Source organism: Silene latifolia, chromosome 2 (assembly GCF_048544455.1).
Source record: "Silene latifolia isolate original U9 population chromosome 2, ASM4854445v1, whole genome shotgun sequence".
NCBI classification, from domain to species: Eukaryota; Viridiplantae; Streptophyta; class Magnoliopsida; order Caryophyllales; family Caryophyllaceae; genus Silene; species Silene latifolia.
Window position 1 is genome coordinate 178,680,075 of NC_133527.1, and position 23,447 is coordinate 178,703,521.

Sequence of the window (23,447 nt, forward strand, 5' to 3'; positions counted from 1 at the left end):
TTCAGTTTAGATCAGATCAGTTTCAGTCCAAAAGAAAATGACCGAATCATGATAACAAAAATGAATTTATATGTGAAGTTCTCATGAGAATATTTTGTAAATATTTTCCACATTTAGGTTATTAATGTGTACTCTTTGAGTACACGTTTGAAAACATGATTTACCTATTTTAATGAACTTGATTGATAAATGGTTAACAAACCTAACAACTGAAAGTAAAACTATTTAAGAATTTATTTACTTTTTAGGTCGTGGTTGGTGAAAGAAAACTTTGTTTGTGGTATTGACCATAGTATTTCCTGTCTGTCGATCATTGTAATAATCTTTTTTGGGGATAGTGAAGACAATTAAACGGGTGGAATTCTTTTTAAGTTTAGGCTTTTTTATTTGCAAAAGTTATGAATTGAACTCGTGATGACTTGTTTAAAACATGAGAACCTTAACCACTCACAACAACTAACTTTTAGAAACACCGTTAATAACGATAATGTTACTTGAACATGAAACATGGAGCAAACTACAATTGTTCATGAACAAGGTTTATTTGATAACGTGTGGTTTGGCCTATGTCTCACTTTGGTAGTCGAGATTTAGAATCTTTTTCACTTAAAAAAATCGTTTTTTTTACTTAAATTTAAATATGTTCCACTTCAGTCACCTAAATGAAAAATATGGAGTATCTCAAATCTTACTAACTCGGATCACCAAAGCAATAGTAGTGAATTATAAATGACTTTACAAACTTAAGATCCTCCATAAAATCGGGTCAAAATTATATCATATTGGATCGGAAAATGACTTCTTATAATTTAATTTTGGACAACACTGTTAGCTAGTCAATATCCTATAGTTAGCTAGTAAATATTGTAGTCTTATTTCTCTCCTAAAGTAGTTGGATTGTATCCTCTAACTTAGGTAAGTAGATCTCCTTATTTGTAGCCAAGTCTGTTGTATCCTTTGCATATATATTGCTAATAATATCTCAACCCTAATCAAGGGGTTTCAACCATTAACATGGTATCAGAATAGTGAGAAAATTTCGATTTCTCATCGATCTCTGTGCCTGCTCCCACTCGTCCTCCGTCTCACTATTTTTTCGAAAAATAGCCGTCCCAATGACTCAGGGCGAGTCTGTTTCGTCTTCCTCAAAACCCCCTCTTCATCCCGTTTTCACAGTTACCAATATCCAAAACAAAGTTCGTGTTCTTGACAGCACGAAAGTTACATATGCATCTTGGGTTCGCCTCTTCAAGCTTCACGCTCGTGGTCACGATGTCCTCTCGCATATTGATGGCACACGTGCCCCATCGGAGACCGATGAGACGTATGCGGCTTGGCTTAAAATTGATGCTCATGTATTACAATGGATTTATGGTACCATGAGTGAGGAGCTTCTCCCTCGCGTGTTAGAAGATGAATCAACTGCTCGGGCAGCCTGGCTTCGGGTGGAAAATATTTTCAACAACAACAAGGGTGCTCGCGCTGCCGCTCTCGAGGCTGAATTCAATGCCCTTCGCCTCGAAGGAATGCCATCATTGGAGGCTTATTGTCAACGCCTTCGTGAATTGGACGGGATGCTCAAGGATGTCGACGTCGCTGTCTCTAACCGCCGCCTTGTCATACAATTGGTACGTGACCTTACTAATGAATATGACACTGTCGCATCATTTATTAATCAAACTATGCCTAATTTTGAAACCGCACGTAGTATGTTAGAATTGGAATTACACCGTAAATCGGGCCGGGATGAACCTGCCACGACATTGGCCGCTCCTGCTGCCCCTCTCTCTGAACCGTGGATTGACCAGCAACCTAAGGCCACCCCTACTCCTGCACGACACAATAATAATAATAATTCTCATAATAACAATCGCCACCGTCGCAATAACAATAATAGTTCAAATAATAATTATCGACCAAATAGTACTACCACTGCTTCCCTTCGCTACCCCTCTGCCTCGGCTCAACAGCCTGCCCCTTACCCGCCACAGTGGGGTCCACCTCCCTCCTGGCCTCCATCGTGGACACCACCTCCCTGTCCGTACCCCACCTATCTTGGCTGGGCATCATGGCCTGCCCCATCCCCTTCTCGGCCTCCTGCTAATTTTTCCAGGAACCAACAATATCGTCAACAAGGCCAAGCTTATGTATTGGAATCCGAGGCCCCTCAACCCACCGATTTAAGTCAGGCCTTCCAAGCCTTGTCGGTTCAACATCAGGCTGACCCATGGTTTATGGACACGGGAGCTTCCTCTCATCGTACTTCCGACCCAGGTATCATTGCTAATCCTCTTAATACGAGTCGAATTCGTTCAATTTATGTTGGAAATGGAAATAGCATACCAGTTTTAGGATCTGGCACTTCCACACTAAATACCCATTCCCGGACCCTACATTTACATCATATTCTCCATACACCTAACATTATTAAAAACTTGATATCCGTCCGACAATTTACCAAAGACAATAATGTTAGCGTAGAATTTGACCCGTTTGGTTTTTCTGTGAAGGATATTCCGACTGGGAAACTGATTATGCGGAGTGACAGTGACGGCGACCTCTATCCTGTGTCTACTGACCCATCCTCTTGTCTGTCCAAGTCGCCTCAAGCTTTCCTCATTCATGGTCAAGATGTTTGGCATTCCCGTCTTGGTTACTCCGGGTCATCTATTTTAAGTCTTTTAAATTCTCAGCGTCGTATTTCATGTAATAAGACTCATACTTCTAGTTTATGCCCGTCGTGTCAAATTAGTAAACACAAACGTCTTCCCTTTTTTGATTCAACTTCACAAACTTTGGCTCCTTTTGATATTGTTCATTGTGACCTTTGGACATCACCAATTCTAAGTAAGACTGGCTTTAAATATTATATGGTCTTAATTAACAATTTTTCACAATTTGTATGGGTTTATCCACTAAAATTTAAATCCCAAGTATTTGATAAATTCCAACAATTTGCCAGCTTTGTTTCGACCCAATTCCACACAAAAATAAAATCTTTCCAATGCGATATGGGTCGTGAGTTCGATAACAATTCCTTTACAAATTTCTCCCAAAAACATGGCCTAGTGTTCCGTTTTTCTTGTCCCCAAACCTCCTCACAAAACGGTAAGTCGGAGCGTATGATACGCCGCCTCAAGCCCTCAATGACATGGTCCTTGTCCTTCTTCAAAACGCGTCTCTACCTCCAAATTTATGGGTCGATGCTCTCCATACTGCAACCCACCTCCATAATATTCTTCCTACCTCCACCCTCCAATTTCGAACACTCACAACAGTCCTCTATCTTAAACACCCCTCCTACGACCATCTCCGCGTCTTCGGATGCGAATGTTACCCCAACATCTCTACCACTCGCCCACATAAACTAGCCCCTCGCTCTCTAAGGTGTGTCTTTCTTGGGTATCCTCCAAACCAACGCGGATATCGCTGTCTTGATATGTCCTCCGGTCGTGTCTACATCTCTCGTCATGTCACTTTTGCAGAAACGGTCTTTCCCTTTGCGGATACCTCCAAACCGAAACCCCACAACTATAATTTCCTAGACCTGACTACTGACTACCTTAACCCTATTCTCCTACCAGACTTTCACCACACCAGCCCAACCCCCACGATGGCCCAACCCGCAACACTCCTCCAGCCATACCCAACAATCCCCACCCACCTTCACTCACTCCAAACCCTCCTCCTGCTACCCTCATCGATCAACCCTCCCCTGCCCCAACCACACCACAAACCTCACCAGACCATACTTCCCCGACACCTCCTTCACCTCCCACACCAGCTTCCGCCACCCCTCCACCACCACCTTCCCCACGAAGACCCTCAATCCCCACCCATACCATGTCGACCCGCGCTATGCATGGTATTTTCAAACCCAAAGCCCTCGCTACTAGTACTATCTCACGCATACCCAAATCACCCAAATGTGCCCTTGACGACCCTAACTGAAAACGTGCTATGACCGACTAATTTACCGCATTAAAGGACAATCATACATGGGACTTGGTCCCTAAACCCACTGATGCTTCTATTATTCGCTGCCATTGGTTGTATCGTCATAAATTTCATGCAGATGGCTCATTACAGCGCTATAAAGCGCGCCTTGTCGTTAATGGTAAGACACAACATGTCGGTATTGATTGTGATGAAACTTTTAGCCCGGTTGTTAAACCAACAACGATTCGTACCGTCCTGAGCTTAGCAGTCTCCAGGTCTTGGCCGATTCACCAACTTGATGTTAAAAATGCCTTTTTACATGGTGACTTGGAAGAAACAATGTACATGCATCAACCATCCGGGTTTGTTGATCCGTCTGCACCTTATCATGTGTGTAAGCTTCGAAAATCTCTATATGGGTTAAAGCAAGCGCCCCGGGCTTGGTATCATCGATTTGCTAAATTTATTTTGTCTCAAGGCTTCACTAGTAGTACATGTGACCCGTCGCTCTTTATTTATAAAACTGCTACCTCTACAGCCTACTTACTCCTCTATGTGGATGATATTGTGCTTACCGCGTTTAGTAGTGCCCTTATTCGGTCCATCATTGCTGGCTTGTCTCGAGAATTCGCTATGACGGACCTTGGCACTCTCCATCATTTTCTCGGTATTAAAGTTACCCGCTCCAAAGATGGTCTATTTTTATCACAAGAACAGTACGCTCGTGACATCATTAAACGAGCACAAATGATCTCGTGCAAACCCAGTACCACTCCTGTTGATCCCGGTTCTAAGCTTAGTGCGGACTCCGGTCCGTCTGTTGAGGATCCTTCTTTATATCGCAGCCTGGCTGGTGCACTTCAATATCTCACATTTACCAGGCTCGATATCTCGTATGCCGTTCAACAGGTGTGTCTATTCATGCATGATCCGCGTGCCTCCCATCTCCATTTTCTTAAGCGGATTATTCGGTATTTGCAAGGAACGGCCCATCACGGCATTACCATTCGCCCTTCTTGATCCCCTAACCTCACGGCTTACTTTGATGCTGATTGGGGAGGGTGTCCCGATTCTTGCCGTTCTACTTTTGGGTATTGCGTGTTCATGGGTGACAACCTTATTTCTTGGTCCTCGAAGCGCCAAGCAACCGTCTCACTGTCTAGTGCTGAGGCTGAATACCGTGGCGTTGCAAACGCCGTTGCCGTGACCAGTTGGATTCGGAATTTGCTTCTCGAGTTACATGTGCCATTACACCGATCCACTATTGTATTTTGTGATAACATTTTTGCAGTTTATCTATCCGGCAACCCGGTCCAGCACCAACGAACCAAACATGTCGAGCTACATATCCATTTCGTTCGTGACAAAGTCAAACTTGGAGAAGTCCGTGTCCTTCATATTCCAGCCGAGTATCAACACGCTGATATCTTTACTAAAGGGCTTCCACGGCATCTCTTCCAACGTTTTTGCTCCAGTTTGAATGTTCGGTCCCCTCCCGCTCCAACTGCGGGGGCGTGTTAGCTAGTCAATATCCTATAGTTAGCTAGTAAATATTGTAGCCTTATTTCTCTCCTAAAGTAGTTAGATTGTATCCTCTAACTTAGGTAAGTAGATCTCCTTATTTGTAGCCAAGTCTGTTGTATCCTTTGCATATATATTGCTAATAATATCTCAACCCTAATCAAGGGGTTTCAACCATTAACAAACACTTTCATGTCAGCCTATTAGTGTATAAAACACATTAATGTCAGCCTATTAATAATGGCCATAATTAAGTCAATACACAACTTAAACATGTTTATCACTATTATAAGAAACATTGTATTTGTCAATGTACGGAGTAAATGATATGTCATGTGGATGTACAGTGGTTAACATATTTTTTTAACACAAACTTTCATTTAAGACGGGTATTATCCGTTTTAAACTCTACATGTCAAATACATACCAACTCACATGATAACCTAAAAATGCCAAATTTTTTGTCTTTATTACTACCATATAATTGCATTTAACCCGTTTTAAGATTTAAGACGGATACTCTATTTAAGCCGAACTTTACTACTTTTTTAAATCATGACTAGGTATTAATGAAATCAATTGGTCTCCCTTGTGACGGGTTACCATTTGTGGCGGATATTTTGTTAGTAAAAATGTTAACAAAATGGGTTAGTGGAGAAAGGGGACCACATGAATAGTGTTGCAGAGAGAGAAAAAGTGGGTACTTTGTGAGGTAAAATGGTATCCGTCACTCAAGAGTGACGGATATGTGCCGTCACAAACAAGAATTTGTGTAATGAAATTGGCCGTACTTGTAATTTATTTCTATAAAGCCTGAAGGTGAGCAGTGAGCACGTTCGTGGATATGCTTCACCGGCCCAATTATTAACAAGTACTCCCAAAGTCCCAATGATTGTGAATGTGATTCTCCGCATAGGCTCATATACGTAGTTGATGCTCTGAGACTGTACAGAGTAATGGACTAATGGAGTATATATAATTAACGGCCACAATTTAGCTCTTTATTTTTATTTCATCAAGAATTTTTCTTAATATAAATCCATCGCATTTTTGTTTTATTTTATGGGCGTAAATGGAGTAGCAAGAACAAATATAAAGATCAGGGCTTGTACTTAGGTCATCTGATCCATTACAACTACTTACCAGTTAAATTAGTTAGCATCCGATCCATCACACTTATTTAACTAATTGTGCAATGGAAAAGTGTAAAACTTTTTTACTCGCTAAGGTAATCATTTAAATCAAGAAAGTTGGCGAGTATCTACATACTTATATTATGGCCTTCTCATATGACAAATGAATTATTTAGGACGAGATTATTTCAGGTTATACGACTTTTTAGTGCACAAGAATTTATCATTTTCAGTGGCCATCTTAGATGGGATTATTCATTGGTGGGGTAGTTTTATGTTAATCGGGGTCATATTTATACAAGATTTCTTTCAAATGAGTCATAAGTTTCTTTTTAAGGTATAAAACAAATTATCGATCCTCAGTCATTAACTTAAACCTGAATCCTCACAAGCAGAATGTGAACATGGTTTAAGGACAATCCATCCCAGACTCCCAATTTCGAGTCCTCCCACTCTCGTTACTACACTGCCCTTGTAACTTATTTGACACCAAAAAAAACTTACATCTATACCGTCATAAGAGACTTTCCATATCTCACCCCTTTTATTTTGCAACTTCCATCCTTAAAGTCCTCACCTTTGCATCCCTTTTCCAAGTAAAAATAGTTTTTTCTTAGATAAAATAGGAATAACATAATCCCTTGATGCACAAGCTTAATTTTCTCACCAAACCAAAAACTAATTAACAACCAAAGACTCGAAACCGCGAAGTAGCCAACAAGTAAACTAACTAACTAAATTTAATCAAATCAAAATATTTAATTACCTAATCTACAATAATAATAACCCCATGATATAAATCCCGTTTCACACAACACTTTCCTACCTCCATCTAATTAGTAACGCTACCTTATTTCTTTTTCTAATCAAATACATGCACCTAATAATATAAAATTAAATTAATATTATTATATTCTTCCCCCCTTTCTATTTTACACATGTTTCTCACACCCCTTATATGTATTCCTCCACATATTATATCTCCAACCGAATCATTCTATTCGTAGTATAAACTTTCCATAATTCTTTCTTATCAATACATATATATATATATATACATCGTTTTGGGTTAATCCCGCTTCTTGTCAAAAATAAAAACCTAAATAAAACAGAGAGTGATGGAGTTTATGGATTGGGTTAAAGGTCCATTGGTTGGTAGAGGGAGCTTTGGTACGGTTAATTTAGTAATACCCAGTAGTTTTTCGACGGAATTTTCGCCGACAATGGTGGTTAAATCATCTGCAGTTTCACAGTCTGAATGCCTTAAGGCGGAGAAACAAGCTCTTTCCAACATTGGGAATTGTAAGGAAATTGTTCGGTTTTTTGGAGACGGGTTTTGCAATGAGAAGGATAATAAGGTTTATAATTTATTTTTCGAGTATGCCGAAAAAGGTAGCTTGGAAGATAATTTAAGGAATTCAGGTGGGAAGTTTAAAGATTGTGAGGTTAGGAGGTATACTAAGGGTATACTTAAAGGACTTGGTCATATTCATGGGAATGGGTACGTTCATTGTGATATTAAATTATCGAATATTTTATTATTCGATAATGGAGCTGTCAAGATAGCTGATTTTGGTTTAGCAACGAAAATTGAGGATAAAAAACGGAATCAATTGAAGGGAACACCGTTATTCATGTCGCCGGAGTTGGTCGCTGGCGGGGAGGTACGGTCGTCGGCGGATATATGGGCATTGGGGTGCGCGGTTGTTCAGATGGTTTCGGGGAAGTCGGTTTGGGAGGTGTCGCCGGAATGTGATGTTGGAGCGTTGATGTGTCGGATTGGTTTGGGGATAGAGTCTCCTCGAGTGCCAGAGGATGTTGGTTGTCAAGCTAAGGATTTTATTAGCAAGTGTTTTATTAAAGATCCGAATATGAGGTGGACTGCCCGAATGTTGTTGGATCACCCGTTTGTTAACGGGTTTGATGATGGTGATGACGATTGTGAGGTTTCGGTGTCTCCTAGGGATCCGTTTGAGTTTGCGGATATGGAATTTGCTGAGAGTTCGAGTTTGGATATGTTTGAGTTTCCGGATTGGGAACAGGCGGATGCTTTGAGTTTGGATCCGTTTAGTGGTGATTCGAGGTTCGTATCAACAAGGGACGGTTGGAGCTCCGCTTGTGAAAGACTTGGGGAGATGGCTAGTGATTCTATACCCGATTGGTCCGATTCGGACGGGTGGATTGATGTTAGATGATTTAGATTGGATATATTTGTACATGTTCGTCTTAATTTTATCTCAAACTTCAATATTAGTAATGACAATTGTACATAATTGATACTAGTTGCACATGAAAACTTGATTGTTGATGCTCAATTTGCAGATATGTTCATATATTAGTCTTGAGATTTTAATTGATCTTGTTCTTGTATTATAATTACATTAGTTGGTCTCTCTTATGACAGTGACAAATTATGACGAATTCAAACATGACCACTTTATGATAAAAAGTTTGATAGAGATGGTGTTATCTGGTGATACACGATTTGATACCACCTTTTTGTATACGATTTTACTATCAAGAAATCATCTCAATCAGAAGCTTAAGCTGATGGTTGGAGTTTCAAGATCGGTTTTATACTCTGACACGCCCCCTTCCACGACTTTTGGTCACACTGGCTCTGATACATGTCAAAAAGCTATATCAACCAAAAGGTTAAGCTGATGGTTGGAGTCCTAAAATGGTTTTAACAATTACGATGTATAGAGCTTATATAATTGAATGAATTTTTTTTTCAAAATATATTTGATTGGATGATTGATGGACCTTTTATAAAGACACGTGTGAAGTAACGAGTCTTAGTACCTCCGACGCACGATACAAAATTACAAATTACAAAGGAATAGCAAGAAACGTTGTTTTGATGTAAAGTTTTGCATAATTGCATTCAAATGATTGATTGTCTTAGATCTCTCAACTTTACTAATGAATAGACTTTTCAATTAAAAATTAATTAAACTTGTGCATTATGCAACAGTAAGATAGATGTATAAGTAGGCGATCAAAATAACGTGGTGCCACCAAAATAATATACTCCATAATTATGCCTTAGTGCTCCTACAAAAATTGTGGGATCTTGAATATATGCCAATTTATAATGGAATCGACTTTGATGCAGACTGTGCATACTAATCTTTATTTGAACAATAATTCTGACACGTAGAATTAACGCACTAATTTTATAATCCGTCAAAATAGTCTACGTTATTTGGGGAATCCAGCTAGTAGCAAATGATAGCATTTGTTACCCCAAACTTTAAAAAAATGATTAAGATTATCGAGTTTTGCTACCAAAAAATTCTTCAATAAAAAATCTTAACGTAAGTAAAAATAATCTAAGTAAAATTCGCTACCCTAAATTTTTATTTTTAGGTTCGCATCATTCCAATCAAATATGTGAGTTTACTTGAAGGGGATAGTAACCTTATCAGTAAGCAACTAAGCATTAAACGCAAGGGAGCCGGCCTTATACATATGGAACACGTGATGATCTCTCCCAACTCCAAAGGCCCCCCTTGAGTTTTTCTTGTAAGACAAGTGTGTAATGTTTTTCCGTAGTTTGGACCGACATTCTGTTAATTTTTTTCAAATGGATGAGTATGAGTCTAAATGGGCCGGGGATCAACTTTGAAATTGAGATATTCTAGCTTAAAATTGCTCTTTAGTTTACGCGTTCTGTAATGTGAAAGTCTCTTAAAAATAAATGGATTTTTTTGTCGAACACAACCTTTAATTTTTTTCTTCCAAACACCACCTTTAAAAAAAGGTTTGTAAAACACAACTTTTAATAATTTTTTTGTTGTCAAACACGACTTTTTGGCTGAAAGACTTAGGATTTTGCAATGGGGTAACTTTCAATCGATGTTTGGGATAGCAAATGATGTCGGTTTGAGGTGTTTTTGGACTCGTTGGAAAGGTGGAAATACAAGCTTTCCATGGGTTATCAACACGATGGTCAAAAGTGGCCTTATGTGGGGTGTATTGTTGTGTAAAGTAAGGCTGATCGGAGAGATTAGCGAGTGGTCGAGGATTTTTAGTGGGTCTTTTAAAAAGGTTATGATGCTTTGTTTGGTCTGAAATTTGGTATGTAGGTAGCGGGGAGTGCAAGTTAGGTCTTAGTTGTGTTGTTTGTGGTGGTTGTTGGTTACAAGTGGTGGTTCGAGGGGAGTTAATTTGAAAGTAAAAAAAATTTCAAAAGAATGTTAAAGTAGGATTTCTTTTTCGTGGGTCAATTCACTCCCCTCAAACCAGCACTTACAACAAACAATCACAAAAAACAACACAACTACGGCCTACCTTACACTCCCGCTACCTACAGATCACTTTTCAGACCAAACAAAGCATCATAACCTCTTTAAAAGACCCACTAAAAATCCCCGACCACCCGCTAATCTCTCCGACCAGCCTTACTTTACACATCAATAAACTCCACATAAGGCCGCCTTTGACCATCGTATTGATAACACCTGGAAAGCTTGTATTTCCACCTTTCCAACGAGTCCAAAAACGCCTCAAATCGACATCGTTTGCTATCTCAAACATCGACTGAAAGTTACCCCATTACAAAATGTTAAGTCCTTCGGCCAAAAAGTCGTGTTTGACAACAAAAATTTTATTAAAGGTTGTGTTTTACAAACTTTTTTTTAAAGGTGGTGTTTGGAAGAATTTTTTTTTTAAAGCCGCATAACACAAATACAAGTACTTTGTGCCGTTAAAATTCACAATTTTATTCTTATTATGTGAACAAGTTAATCTTCTTATTAGGCATTTTTATTCAGCAAATTGATAATCAATTGCATTATACACTTCTCCCCAGATATCTTATAAAATCTTACAATAATGCCCACTCATGAAATCTCATTTATCAAGAGAAATCGCATTCTAAGGTGGTCAAGTGAATGATTGCAATCTATCTTTAATATAATTTTTACCACCTTAGGGGGAGAAAGTAAGTGAAAAGTTGGTAAAACAAAAGAAGTTTTATCATATTAAATTACACTTACAGTGTAATATATGAAGAATGACGATTCTTGACATTTCTACTATGATCATAAAAGTATATCCATATGAAACGGATACACATTTGCGCGCAATATTCAATTGCCAATTGGATTAGGACTTTATAAGTCCGTTTAACCACCGGCATATTTATGGTTATTAACGAGCTCATAAACCTGAAATCCATCCAAATCATGGATATTGAAAACAATACTGTACAGTTTGCATTATCGAGTCATCATCATCATGTGCATATAAAGACTAAGTATATCATCTTTGAATTAGTTTCATATCACATCATTACATTCTTTCATGTCATATAGTTTAGAAAATAGTCACATATCATATGAATGCACATTGTTATAATATGTTTTGCAAAGAAAAATTCTGGTGATTTCAAACTATAAAAGTGACAAGATCATTTGGAGTGAAGATGCAAAATCATTATGAATGGCTATCATCATATTATGAAATTTGAAGCGATCAACAATTCTAGAATAACTAATCTTGTTAAATTGAAGGCATCTATTAAGTTGATCAAGTACGATGACAGCTATTTTAAAGATCGAGAACTTCGTCACATCATGAGTTGCATTAACGTTTTACAAGTGATGTAACCATTAGGGGGAGTGTGCACGCGCTGCACTCTTTTTCCTTATCTATGGTTTTGTCCCACTGGGTTTTCCATAGAAAGGTTTTAACGAGGCAGCTTATTTGTTTGCGTGTTAGAAGAATATTGTACTCTTTTTCCTTACTAGTGTTTTTCCCACAAGGTTTTTCTATTAAGGTTTTAACGAGGCATGTTCTTCAGTAATGTACATCCAAGGGGGAGTGTTATGAAACATTAATTAGTATGGATGTCCATTGAGCTTCTATCCAGTATAGTCTATATATATATGTAACTAGGTTGTAGTTCACCCTCATCTATGTACTATATATACCCCCATATGAGATGAATAATATTCAACCCTCTTCCCTTTGTCAATCTATTTGCTTGTTTTCTCTCTATCATTTCTTCTCTAATTCTTATTCTAAAACAATAATTAACAATAATATATATATATATATATATATATATATATATATATATATATATATAGAGAGAGAGAGAGAGAGAGAGAGTGAGAGAGAGATTTAGGATCCGGTGAGAACGACCACTCGGTGAGAACGCATATCAAAGTAAGCTAACCTTTAGATTAAAAACACATCAGCTGTTAAATTAAAAACCCCAAGCTCTGATGTCGTCTTCCCTTGTTGACAACTTGACCTTTTCTCACGGAAAGTCACCGGAGCCGGAGCTCCGACAAGCCACCATCAAACATAAGCTGGTTGGACGGCGAGTTTAGTCAGTCATACGCGGGCTCTGGTAATCCACCATCTTTCTCTTCCCTTTTTCTCTCACGTCTGCGATGCCCTTCCAGCCTCAACCACCAGTAACGATCCTCACCGGAGATGTAGCATGGATTGTCGGATTTATGCTTCCACCTAAGATATAGCATGTCCGTCAACCTAAAGCTATCGTCCAACCCATTGTACTACTCCATTTTTTTTTACTGTACCCCTTTTCTCATGAGTTTCGAATTTTCTGCGACTGTCTAATTTTGCAGGTATTGCCATTAGGACTAAATGTAGTGGGGGAACAATTTTTTACTAAGCTTACATTTGACCAAGACTAAATAATGAGATGGGAGTCACTCAGAAAATGTTGCATAGATAAGTCCAAACATTATTATTGAGTTGTAACACCCCCATACTCCAAGTGCCTTACCAGGACCACTCAGGTATGAAGACATTACCATCTCGGTTACCCGAGGCAATGATAATCAAATAAACAATAAAGAAACAACGTTTAAATAGAAATACTTAGTGAAAGGTTACAATCTCGAAACCAAAACCAAAAGTACAAATACATGTTCTCAAACCGATCATTTCATTTCTTGTTCTAAGCGAAATGTAAAGAAACTACTAAGCTACAGCGGAAGACTTCTATCATCATATCGTGGCAATCCCACTATCCCAAGTACACATCTCATACTGCTCAATATCTCGCTCACCATCTCCGAATGGATCACCGCAGTTTACAAAACAACAACGGTCATCGTACTAATCACATAACTCAATATATATCAACAATAAGATAAAAGACGACTTAACCGTCACACACACAACCACACACAATTCCAACAATCTCAATCACCGATCGTCCCTTTGGACCGATCCCGCGATGGGGGGCAGCCGTACCCACCAAATCCCCGCTCCTCATAATGAGCGATAACCCTGTCCTTTAATGTGCACATCCCCTTCAGTGGCGGGTTCCACGGAGGGCGAAACTAGGGCGTGAAGCCACTCTCGCAAGTGACCCCACTCAGCCGAGGACACGCCTCGAGAACCAGAGACAAACAATCACAATCAACAAACCGTCACCATACAATTACTATATTATTCAATCAACCATAACACATCAACAATCATCCCATTATGGGACTAAAACTGAGTAGGAAATCCTACCTGGAAAGCACAACTATCAGACGGTCTCTACAGCTGTATCAAAAAGCTTCCTCTACGAAACCTCCTCCTATCATACAACATACAAATGCTACCAAATCACATACTACTAAAAAACCCCCAAATCCCTATATTAGGGTTTAACCAATTCGAAGGAAAGACAACAAAAAGGGTACATAGATCTTACCCTCGACGCAAGGATCTCAACGGTATATCAAACGATGAAAACCGACTTTCCAAACTCCGGGATTTGCTAACAATGCGATTAAGATGATGAACGTACTTGCTTTCTCTCTTTGACAGTAAATTAGATTTTGCAAAAGTGTTTAGTATAATGACGAAGAAGGTTATATATCTTAATCGCATAATTAACAAAACCCGAGAAAAACTCCCAGTAAAACCGGCTACTCGATCGAGTACCCAAGGTACTCGATCGAGTACCCAAGGTACTCGATCGAGTACCCAAGGTACTCGATCGAGTACCCCCTTACTCGATCGAGTATCCTAGTTACTCGATCGAGTACCCAACAGGTCAGAAACTATTTTAAAACGCAACTTACCCTTACTCGACAGAGTAAGGCCTACTCGATAGAGTACCCAAAGACTCATAAATACGGAGTATTACAGTCTTCCCTCCTTAAAAAGAACTTCGTCCCCGAAGTTCAAACCACTACTAAACAAAGGTACTCCCACAACACTTCAGACTCAACAACCAAAACAAAACTCAACATAAAACATGTTACTAACCCAACTCATCCCGACAAACATACCGACACAACATACAAAAAAGGTATAAAACTCTTAAAAACTCTTCGCGATCATCTCCTACCTTCCTAAAAGAAACAAGGTTACGTCCTCGTAACCATACATACCTGATCAAACAGAAAAGGGTAACGCTCTTTCATAGCTTCCTCTGGCTCCCATGTAGCTTCCTCAGTCTCGTGGTTAGACCAAAGGATCTTAAGCAAAACTGTCTCACCACTCTAGTCTTCCTAACCTTTCGGTCAAGAATCTGCTTAGGCACCTCAAGATATGATAAGGACTCATCTAGCTCTAAGCTCTCTACCTCTAACACATGTGACGGGTCACTCACATACTTCCGCAGCTGCAATACATGAAACACATTATGCACTCTCTCTAGCGCAGCTGGTAAAGCCAGACGATATGCAACTTCCCCAACTCGCTCTAAGATCTCATAAGGCCCGATAAACTTCTGACTTAGCTTACCTGTAACACCCCGATACTCCAAGTGCCTTACCAGGACCACTCAGGTATGAAGATATTACCATCTCGGTTACCCGAGGCAATGATAATCAAATAAACAATAAAGAAATAACGTTTAAATAGAAATACTTAGTAAAAGGTTACAATCTCAAAACCAAAACCAAAAGTATAATACATGTTCTCAAACTGACTGTTTACTGTTCTAACTGAAATGTAAAGAAACTACTAAGCTACAGCGGAAGACTTCTATTATCATATCGTGGCAATCCCAGCTATCCCAGTACTCATCTCATACCTGCTCAATATCTGCTCACCATCCCCGAATGGATCACCTCAGGTTTACAAAACAACAACCGGGGTCAGTACTAATCACACAACTCAATATATATCAACAATAAGATAAACAGACAGCTTAACTGTTACACACACAACCACACCAACTCCAACAATCTCAATCATCGATCGTCCACTGGACCGATCCCGCCCGATGGGGACCGCGGCCGTACCCACCAAATCCCCGCTCCTCATAATGAGCGATAACCCTGTCCATTAATGTGCACATACCTTCTGTGGCGGGTTCCACAGAAGGAGAAACTAGGGCGTGAAGCCACTCCCGCAAGTGACCCCACTCAGCCGAGGACACGCCTCGAGAAACTTAGACAACCAATCACAATCACAATCACAGCCGTCACAATACAATTACTATAGCAAACAAACAATCTCAACACATCAACAATCATCCCATTATGGGACTAATACTGAGTAGGAAATCCTACCTGGAAAGCACACTATGAGACGATCTCTACAGCTGTATCAAAAAGCTTCCTCTACGAAACCTCCTCCTATCATACAACATACAAATGCTACCAAATCACATACTACTCAAAAACCCCCAAATCCCTATATTAGAGTTTAACTAAAACAAAGGAAAGACAACAAAAAGGGTACATAGATCTTACCCTCGACGCAAGGATCTCAACGGTATAACCAACGATGAAAACCGACCTTCCAAACTCCGGGATTTGCTAACGATGCGATTAGGATTAAGAACGTACTTGCTTTCTCTCTTTAACAGTAAATTAGGTTTTGCAAAAGTGTTTAGAATAATGACGACGAAGGTTATATATCTTAATCGCATAATTAACAAAACCCGAGAAAAACTCCCCGCAAACCGGCTCCTCGATCGAGTACCCAAGGTACTCGATCGAGTACCCCCTTACTCGATCGAGTATCCTAGTTACTCGATCGAGTACCCAACAGGTCAGAAACTTTTCTAAAACGCAACTTACCCTTACTCTACAGAGTAAGACCTACTCGATAGAGTACCCGAAGACTCACAAATACGGAGTATTACAGTCTTCCCTTCTTAAAAAGAACTTCATCCCCGAAGTTAAAACCACTACTAAACAAAGGTACTCCCTCAACACTTCAAACTCAACAACCAAAACAAAACTCAACATAAAACATGTTACTAACCCAACTAATCCCGACACACATACCGACACAACATACAAAAAGGGTATAAAACTCTTAAAAACTCGTCGCGATCATCTCCTACCCCCCTAAAAGAAACAAGGTTACGTCCCCGCAACCATACATACCTGATCAAAAAGAAAAGGGTATCGCTCTTTCATGGCTTCCTCTGGCTCCCATGTAGCTTCCTCAGTCTCGTGGTTAGACCAAAGGATCTTAAGCAAAACTGTCTCACCACTCCTAGTCTTCCTAACCTTTCGGTCAAGAATCTGATTAGGCACCTCAAGATATGATAAGGACTCATCGAGCTCTAAGTTCTCTGCCTCTAACACATGTGACGGATCACTCACATATTTTCGCAGCTGCGATACATGAAACACATTATGCACTCTCTCTAACGCCGCTGGTAAAGCCAGACGATATGCAACTTCCCCAACTCGCTCTAAGATCTCATAAGGCCCGATAAACTTCTGACTTAACTTGCCTTTCTTCCCAAATCTCATAACCCCACGCATAGGAGACACTTTCAAAAGAACCTTGTCCCCAACTTGAAACTCTATGTCCCTGCGATGTAGATCTGCATAACTCTTTTGCCTATCTTTTTGCTCTCATCCGTTCCCCGATCATCTTAATCTGTTCCACCATCTCATGCACCATCTCTGGTCCTAAAACCTTTGCCTCAAAGACTATCGTCCCAACAAATCGGACTCCTACATCTCCTCCCATACAAAGCCTCAAACGGTGCCATACCAATACTAGTGTGATAGCTGTTATTGTAAGAAAATTCTATCAAGTCCAACCTCTGTTCCCAGCTACCACCAAAATCCATCACACAAGCTCGCAACATATCCTCAAGAGTCTTGATTGTTCTCTCAGTCTGTCGTCTGTCGCAAGATGAAATCTTTGTACTCATCTTCAAAGTTGTTCCCAACGATTCTGCAACTCTTTCCAAAACCTTGATATAAATCTCGCATCTCGTCGGACACTATGTCCTTAGGGACTCCATGTAACTTAAGCACGTTCTTTCGATAGGCCACATCCAATTGTGCTTTAGTCCATGTATCTTTCATTGGAACAAAGTGAGCTGACTTGGTCAGTCGATCCACTATTACCCAAATCATGTTGTTACCTTGTTGACTCTTTGGCAAACCCACGATAAAATCCATGGAAATGGATTCCCACTTCCACTCAGTACCGTTAAAGACCGAATCTTACCTTGTGGTCTTTCTTTGTTCCCCTTTAACTCTCGGCATGTCAAACAACGGACACAAACTCATTTTGTCTCTTTCTTCATCCCAGGCCACCAAAACGTGTTCTTTAAATCCTTATACAACTTATTCCACCTGGATGAACTGAATATGGTGTGCAATGCGCCTCTGTCATGATAGTCTTTTTCAACTCCTCATCATTAGGAACACACCACCTACCGTCAAACCTCAAACTACCATCTGTGTGAATAGAGAATCGAGACACTGTCCCTTTCTCTACTTGACTCTCCACTCAACTATCTTAGGATCCAACGCCCGCTTACCTCGAATGTCATCATAAAACTCAAGCCGCACTTTGTCATATCACCCATGGCATCTCCTTTCTGCATCATATGTATCCCAAACCTCACTACCTCATCTCTCAGCCTCATCAAAGATAGAGCTGTACACAGAGAATGTACACTATTCCTACTCAAAGCATCAGCAACTATATTGGCCTTCCCTTTATGGTAGATAATTTCCATGTCATAATCGCCAATCAGCTCCATCCACCTCCTCTGTCTCATGTTCAACTCCTTTTGAGTGAAAATATACTTGAGACTCTTGTGATCAGAAAATACCTTAAAGATTGCTCCATAAAGGTAATGTCTCCAAATCTTGAGAGCAAACACCACTGCACCCAACTCCAGATCATGAGTAGGGTAGTTCTCCTCATAAGGCTTCAATTGCCTAGAAGCATAGGCAATCACTTTACCGTTCTGCATCAACACACATCCCAACCCATTCTTTGAGGCATCTGTATAAACCTCAAATTTCTCGATCCCTTCAGGCAATGCTAAGACAGGAGTTATGGTCAAACGCTCCTTTAATGTTTGGAACGCCGTCTCACAACTTTCATCCCAACGAAACCTGTTCTCTTTCCTCATCAACGCGGTCATAGGTCTAGCTATCTTGGAGAAATCTTTCACGAACCGTCTGTAGTACCCAGCTAAACCCAGAAAACTCCTGATCTCAGCAACATTCTTTGGTGCTTCCCACTTTGTCCTTTGCTTCTATCTTTCTTTAGGATCCACTACCCCATCTTTAGAGATCACATGCCCCAGAAAAGCAACTTTCTCTAACCAGAACTCACACTTGGATAGCTTAGCATACAACTCATGCTCCCTCAAAGTTTGCAACACGATTCTCATATGCTCCTCATGCTCCTCCTTAGTCTTGGAGTAGACTAAGATATCGTCGATAAACACCACTACAAACTTATCCAAAAACTATCTAAAGATCCTATTCATCAAATCCATAAACACTGCCGGTGCATTAGACAACCCAAACGGCATCACCACATACTCATAATGGCCATACCTCGACGTGAAAGCTGTCTTTGGTATGTCCACCTCTCTAATCTTCATTTGATGGTACCCCGATCTCAAATCAATCTTAGAAAAGACTGATGCACCACTCAACTGATCAAACAAGTCATCTATCCTTGGCAAAGGATACTTGTTCTTCACCGTCACTCGGTTCAGCTCCCTGTAATCTATGCACAACCTCAAACTCCCATCCTTCTTCTTCACGAAAAGAACTGGTGCTCCCCACGGCGATACACTAGGTCTAATGTATCCCTTCTCTATTAAATCATCCAACTACTTCCTAAGATCCTCCATCTCCTTAGGACCCATACGGTACGGTGCCTTAGAGATTGGCCCCGTCCCTGGTTTCAACTCTACTGTGAAATCTATCTCTCTTCTCGGCGGCAACCCCGGAATCTCCTATGGAATCACATCCTCAAACTCTCCCACCACTGGTATCTGATCAACTGTCGGACCCTCTATCCGGTCATCTCTCACATGGCACAAGATCAAAGGACATCCCTTCCTCAGGTAAGACTTCAAAGTGACAGCTGCAATCAACTTAACTTTGGGTTTAACTAGAAACCCACGATAAGACACACTAACGCCCTTAGGACCTCTTAAAGACACTTTCTTTTGATGACAGTCTATCTTAGCTTTATACTTTCCCAGCCAATCCATCCCAACTATCATCTCAAAACCGTCAAAAGGAAACTCTAGCAAGTCTACAGGGAAATCAACTTGCCCAACTATCATAGGTACATTCCTATATAACCTCCCACAAGATACAGACTCACCTGAAGGTATAAAAACTTTCTCACTAACAGACTCATACACCCTCAAACCCAACCGTTTAACATGACTCGAAGATACAAATGACTGAGAAGCCCCCGAATCAAACAAAACAAAGGTATGAATACCATTAACAAGAAAAGTACCGGTGATAACGTGTGCATCCTCCTCAGATGCTTTCTTCTCCATCATGAATAACTTTCCACTGGTCTTCTGTCCACCTCCCTGGACAAGATCGGGTGATGTGGTCGGCTTAGAACCCGACCCTTGATTGTTGTTGTTGTTCGTTGGTGGTTTCTGATAAGAATTACCGCCGTTGTGGTTGCCTCCACTCTGGTAGCTCTGACTTCCCCGGTTTGGCCATGACCCAGCCGGTCTATTGCTCGCATAGCTGCGCGGCAGTCTCCGGAAAGTTCCGGGTGCACTTGTGCACTCATGTCTCTTGTGACCTACACCACCACAACTATAGCAGATCACTCCCCAACTACCACTAACACTTCCACGGCCACGCCCAAAGGAAGCCCCAACACTGAACTCTGACCCAGAAGAAAACTCTTTAGACTGATTGTGGTTGCCTTTCTTGTGATTAGATTGGCCACCATCCTCGCTCTCAGACTTCCTTTTCTCACCACCTGACCTTTCCTGAGCCATCTCCACCAACCTCTCAGCTCTCCCTGCTCTCTCATAAGCTTCCTTAACATCAGTAAGGACTCCCACGGGTAACTTATCCATAATCTTAGAGGTCAACCCCCTCTCAAACCTCAGCGCCAAATTCTCCTCACTCAAACCCATATCCTCAGCATACCTAGACTTGTCATTGAACCGCTGTAGTACTCGGCCCACAGAGACATCTCGGCGGTCATCTTAAAACTGTCAAACTCTTCTCTCAACTTACTCCTCACATGCTCCGGTACAAACTCTTTCCTCATAGCTCTACGAAACTCTTCCCAAGGTATAGCAGGTAAACCTTGGTTCACATACAACTCCTTAGCACTCACTTTCACCGTATCCCACCACTTACCAGCTGCCTCCCTCAGATAGAACGCAGCCTGTTCCACTCTCATCTCATCGAGACAGTGAACCAAATCTAATATGTTGTCCATCTCTCTAAGCCAGCTATCAAGAAGGTCCGGCTCCCCAACTCCCTTGTACTCTTTCGGGTTAAACCTCGCTATATAGAGGCTGATTTTAGAGTGATCAACCTCTTTCTCCTTATCCTTATCCTTATCTTTCCCCACAATCCTTAAAGCCTCAGTAAGAGCATCCTGATGCTCCAACATCTTAACGATGTCATCTATGTTCATAAGCTCAGCTCTCGCATACAAAGCAGTCTTCTTGGGCGGCATCTTGAAACTATATCAGAAAAAAGGGGTGGATATAAACATACGCGCCAAAACCTCAAAACACGAAAACAAGCTGCCCAGACCCTACTCGATCGAGTTCCCAAACATACTCGATCGAGTGCCCCAACATCAGACCCCAAACAGAGCATCTGATCTCTAACATACTCGACCGAGTAGCTAGATCGAGTGAACCCCTACTCGATCGAGTGCCCGAGGTACTCGATCGAGTGCCCAAAAACACGATTCTGGATTCAAAATCGTCAAAAACCCACCCGATCAAGTCAGTCCCACTCGATCGAGTCATGCTAACTCAGAAACGCTACCCGCATGCTATATCATATGCTAACATGCTAAAAACTTTGTAAAACCAACATTATATCATAACTAAGCATATAATGCTACGCATCTTTTCATACGATCTACGAAATCATTATATCATGTTATTTAAACGCCACATTGTAAACATCCAACATGTTTTCATTCCAACAACAATTCTACATATATCATCAACCTTTCTTTCACATTCTCAACTTCCTACCGCAAACACCCAACGGTTACACACACTTCATCACATTCACACACAAGCTAACCAAACAACGCATACGACCTTGGCATACACCGCTCCATGTGACCGGTTCAAAATTGTAGGTCGAGTTCGCGGCTTTAGGACGTCTCCCAAGCCTTTGCATTAGCTCCTACAACCTTTGCCCCGGGTTCATTTTAATTGACTCCCTATATTCATTAAATTCATTGGTTACAGGTTTCAGGATCGTCGCTCTGATACCATTTGTAACACCCCTATACTCCAAGTGCCTTACCAGGACCACTCAGGTATGAAGACATTACCATCTCGGTTACCCGAGGCAATGATAATCAAATAAACAATAAAGAAACAACGTTTAAATAGAAATACTTAGTGAAAGGTTACAATCTTGAAACCAAAACCAAAAGTACAAATACATGTTCTCAAACTGACTGTTTATTGTTCTAACTGAAATGTAAAGAAACTACTAAGCTACAGCGGAAGACTTCTATCATCATATCGTGGGAATCCCAGCTATCCCAGTACTCATCTCATACCTGCTCAATATCTGTTCACCATCCCCGAATTGATCACCGCAGGTTTACAAAACAACCGGGGTCAGTACTAATCACATAACTCAATATATATCAACAATAAGATAAACAGACAGCTTAACCGTCACGCACACAACCACACCAATTCCAACAATCTCAATCACCGATCGTCCCTTTGGACGATCCGCGATGGGGGACCGCAGCCGTACCCACCAAATCCCCGCTCCTCATAATGAGCGATAACCCTGTCCATTAATGTGCACATCCCCTTCCGTGGCGGGTTCCACGAAGGCCAAAACTAGGGCGTGAAGCCACTCCCGCAAGTGACCCCACTCAGCCAAGGACACGCCTCGAGAACCAGAGACAAACAATCACAATCAACAAACCGTCACCATACAATTACTATATTATTCAATCAACCACAACACATAAACAATCATCCCATTATGGGACTAATACTGAGTAGGAAATCCTACCTGGAAAGCACAACTATCAGACGGTCTCTACAGCTATATCAAAAAGCTTCCTCTACGAAACCTCCTCCTATCATATAACATACAAATGCTACCAAATCACATACTACTCAAAAACCCTCAAATCCCTATATTAGGGTTTAACCAATTCGAAGGAAAGACAACAAAAAGGGTACATAGATCTTATCCTCGACGCAAGGATCTCAACGGTATATCAAATGATGAAAACCGACCTTCCGAACTCCGGGATTTGCTAACAATGCGATTAAGATGATGAACGTACTTGCTTTCTCTCTTTCACAGTAAATTAGGTTTTTCAAAAGTGTTTAGTATAATGACTGTTCCGGGTGTAATTCCGGAGTAGGATTTGTTACCACGTAAGCTTGTAGAATGATGACTTTGCTTGACTCTTCCT

At 40.7% G+C, this 23,447-nt stretch overlaps 2 protein-coding genes across 2 annotated transcripts; both read left to right on the plus strand.

Annotated features, from left to right (window-relative positions):
- Positions 1-1,115: 1,115 nt before the first annotated feature.
- LOC141641710 (uncharacterized) lies at positions 1,116-5,460 on the plus strand. Its single transcript, XM_074450361.1, has 3 exons — positions 1,116-2,706; positions 4,076-4,848; positions 5,077-5,460. Exons 1-3 carry the CDS (start codon positions 1,116-1,118, stop codon positions 5,458-5,460), a joined length of 2,748 nt encoding a protein of 915 aa, XP_074306462.1.
- Positions 5,461-7,551: 2,091 nt separating this feature from the next.
- Positions 7,552-8,908, plus strand: LOC141631390 (mitogen-activated protein kinase kinase kinase 20-like). Its single transcript, XM_074444069.1, has one exon. It carries the CDS (start codon positions 7,712-7,714, stop codon positions 8,786-8,788), a length of 1,077 nt encoding a protein of 358 aa, XP_074300170.1. The 5' UTR covers positions 7,552-7,711; the 3' UTR covers positions 8,789-8,908.
- The last annotated feature ends 14,539 nt before the right edge of the window (positions 8,909-23,447 follow it).

Excerpts from the sequence above, each read along its gene's own strand:
- LOC141641710 (XM_074450361.1), top strand. The coding sequence starts at position 1,116 with ATGACTCAGGGCGAGTCTGTTTCGTCTTCCTCAAAACCCCCTCTTCAT. Across the intron at positions 2,707-4,075 it reads TTCTCAGCGTCGTATTTCAT|ATGGCTCATTACAGCGCTAT; the intron begins GTAATAAGACTC and ends AATTTCATGCAG. Across the intron at positions 4,849-5,076 it reads TCTCGTATGCCGTTCAACAG|CGCCAAGCAACCGTCTCACT; the intron begins GTGTGTCTATTC and ends TGGTCCTCGAAG.
- LOC141631390 (XM_074444069.1), top strand. The coding sequence starts at position 7,712 with ATGGAGTTTATGGATTGGGTTAAAGGTCCATTGGTTGGTAGAGGGAGC.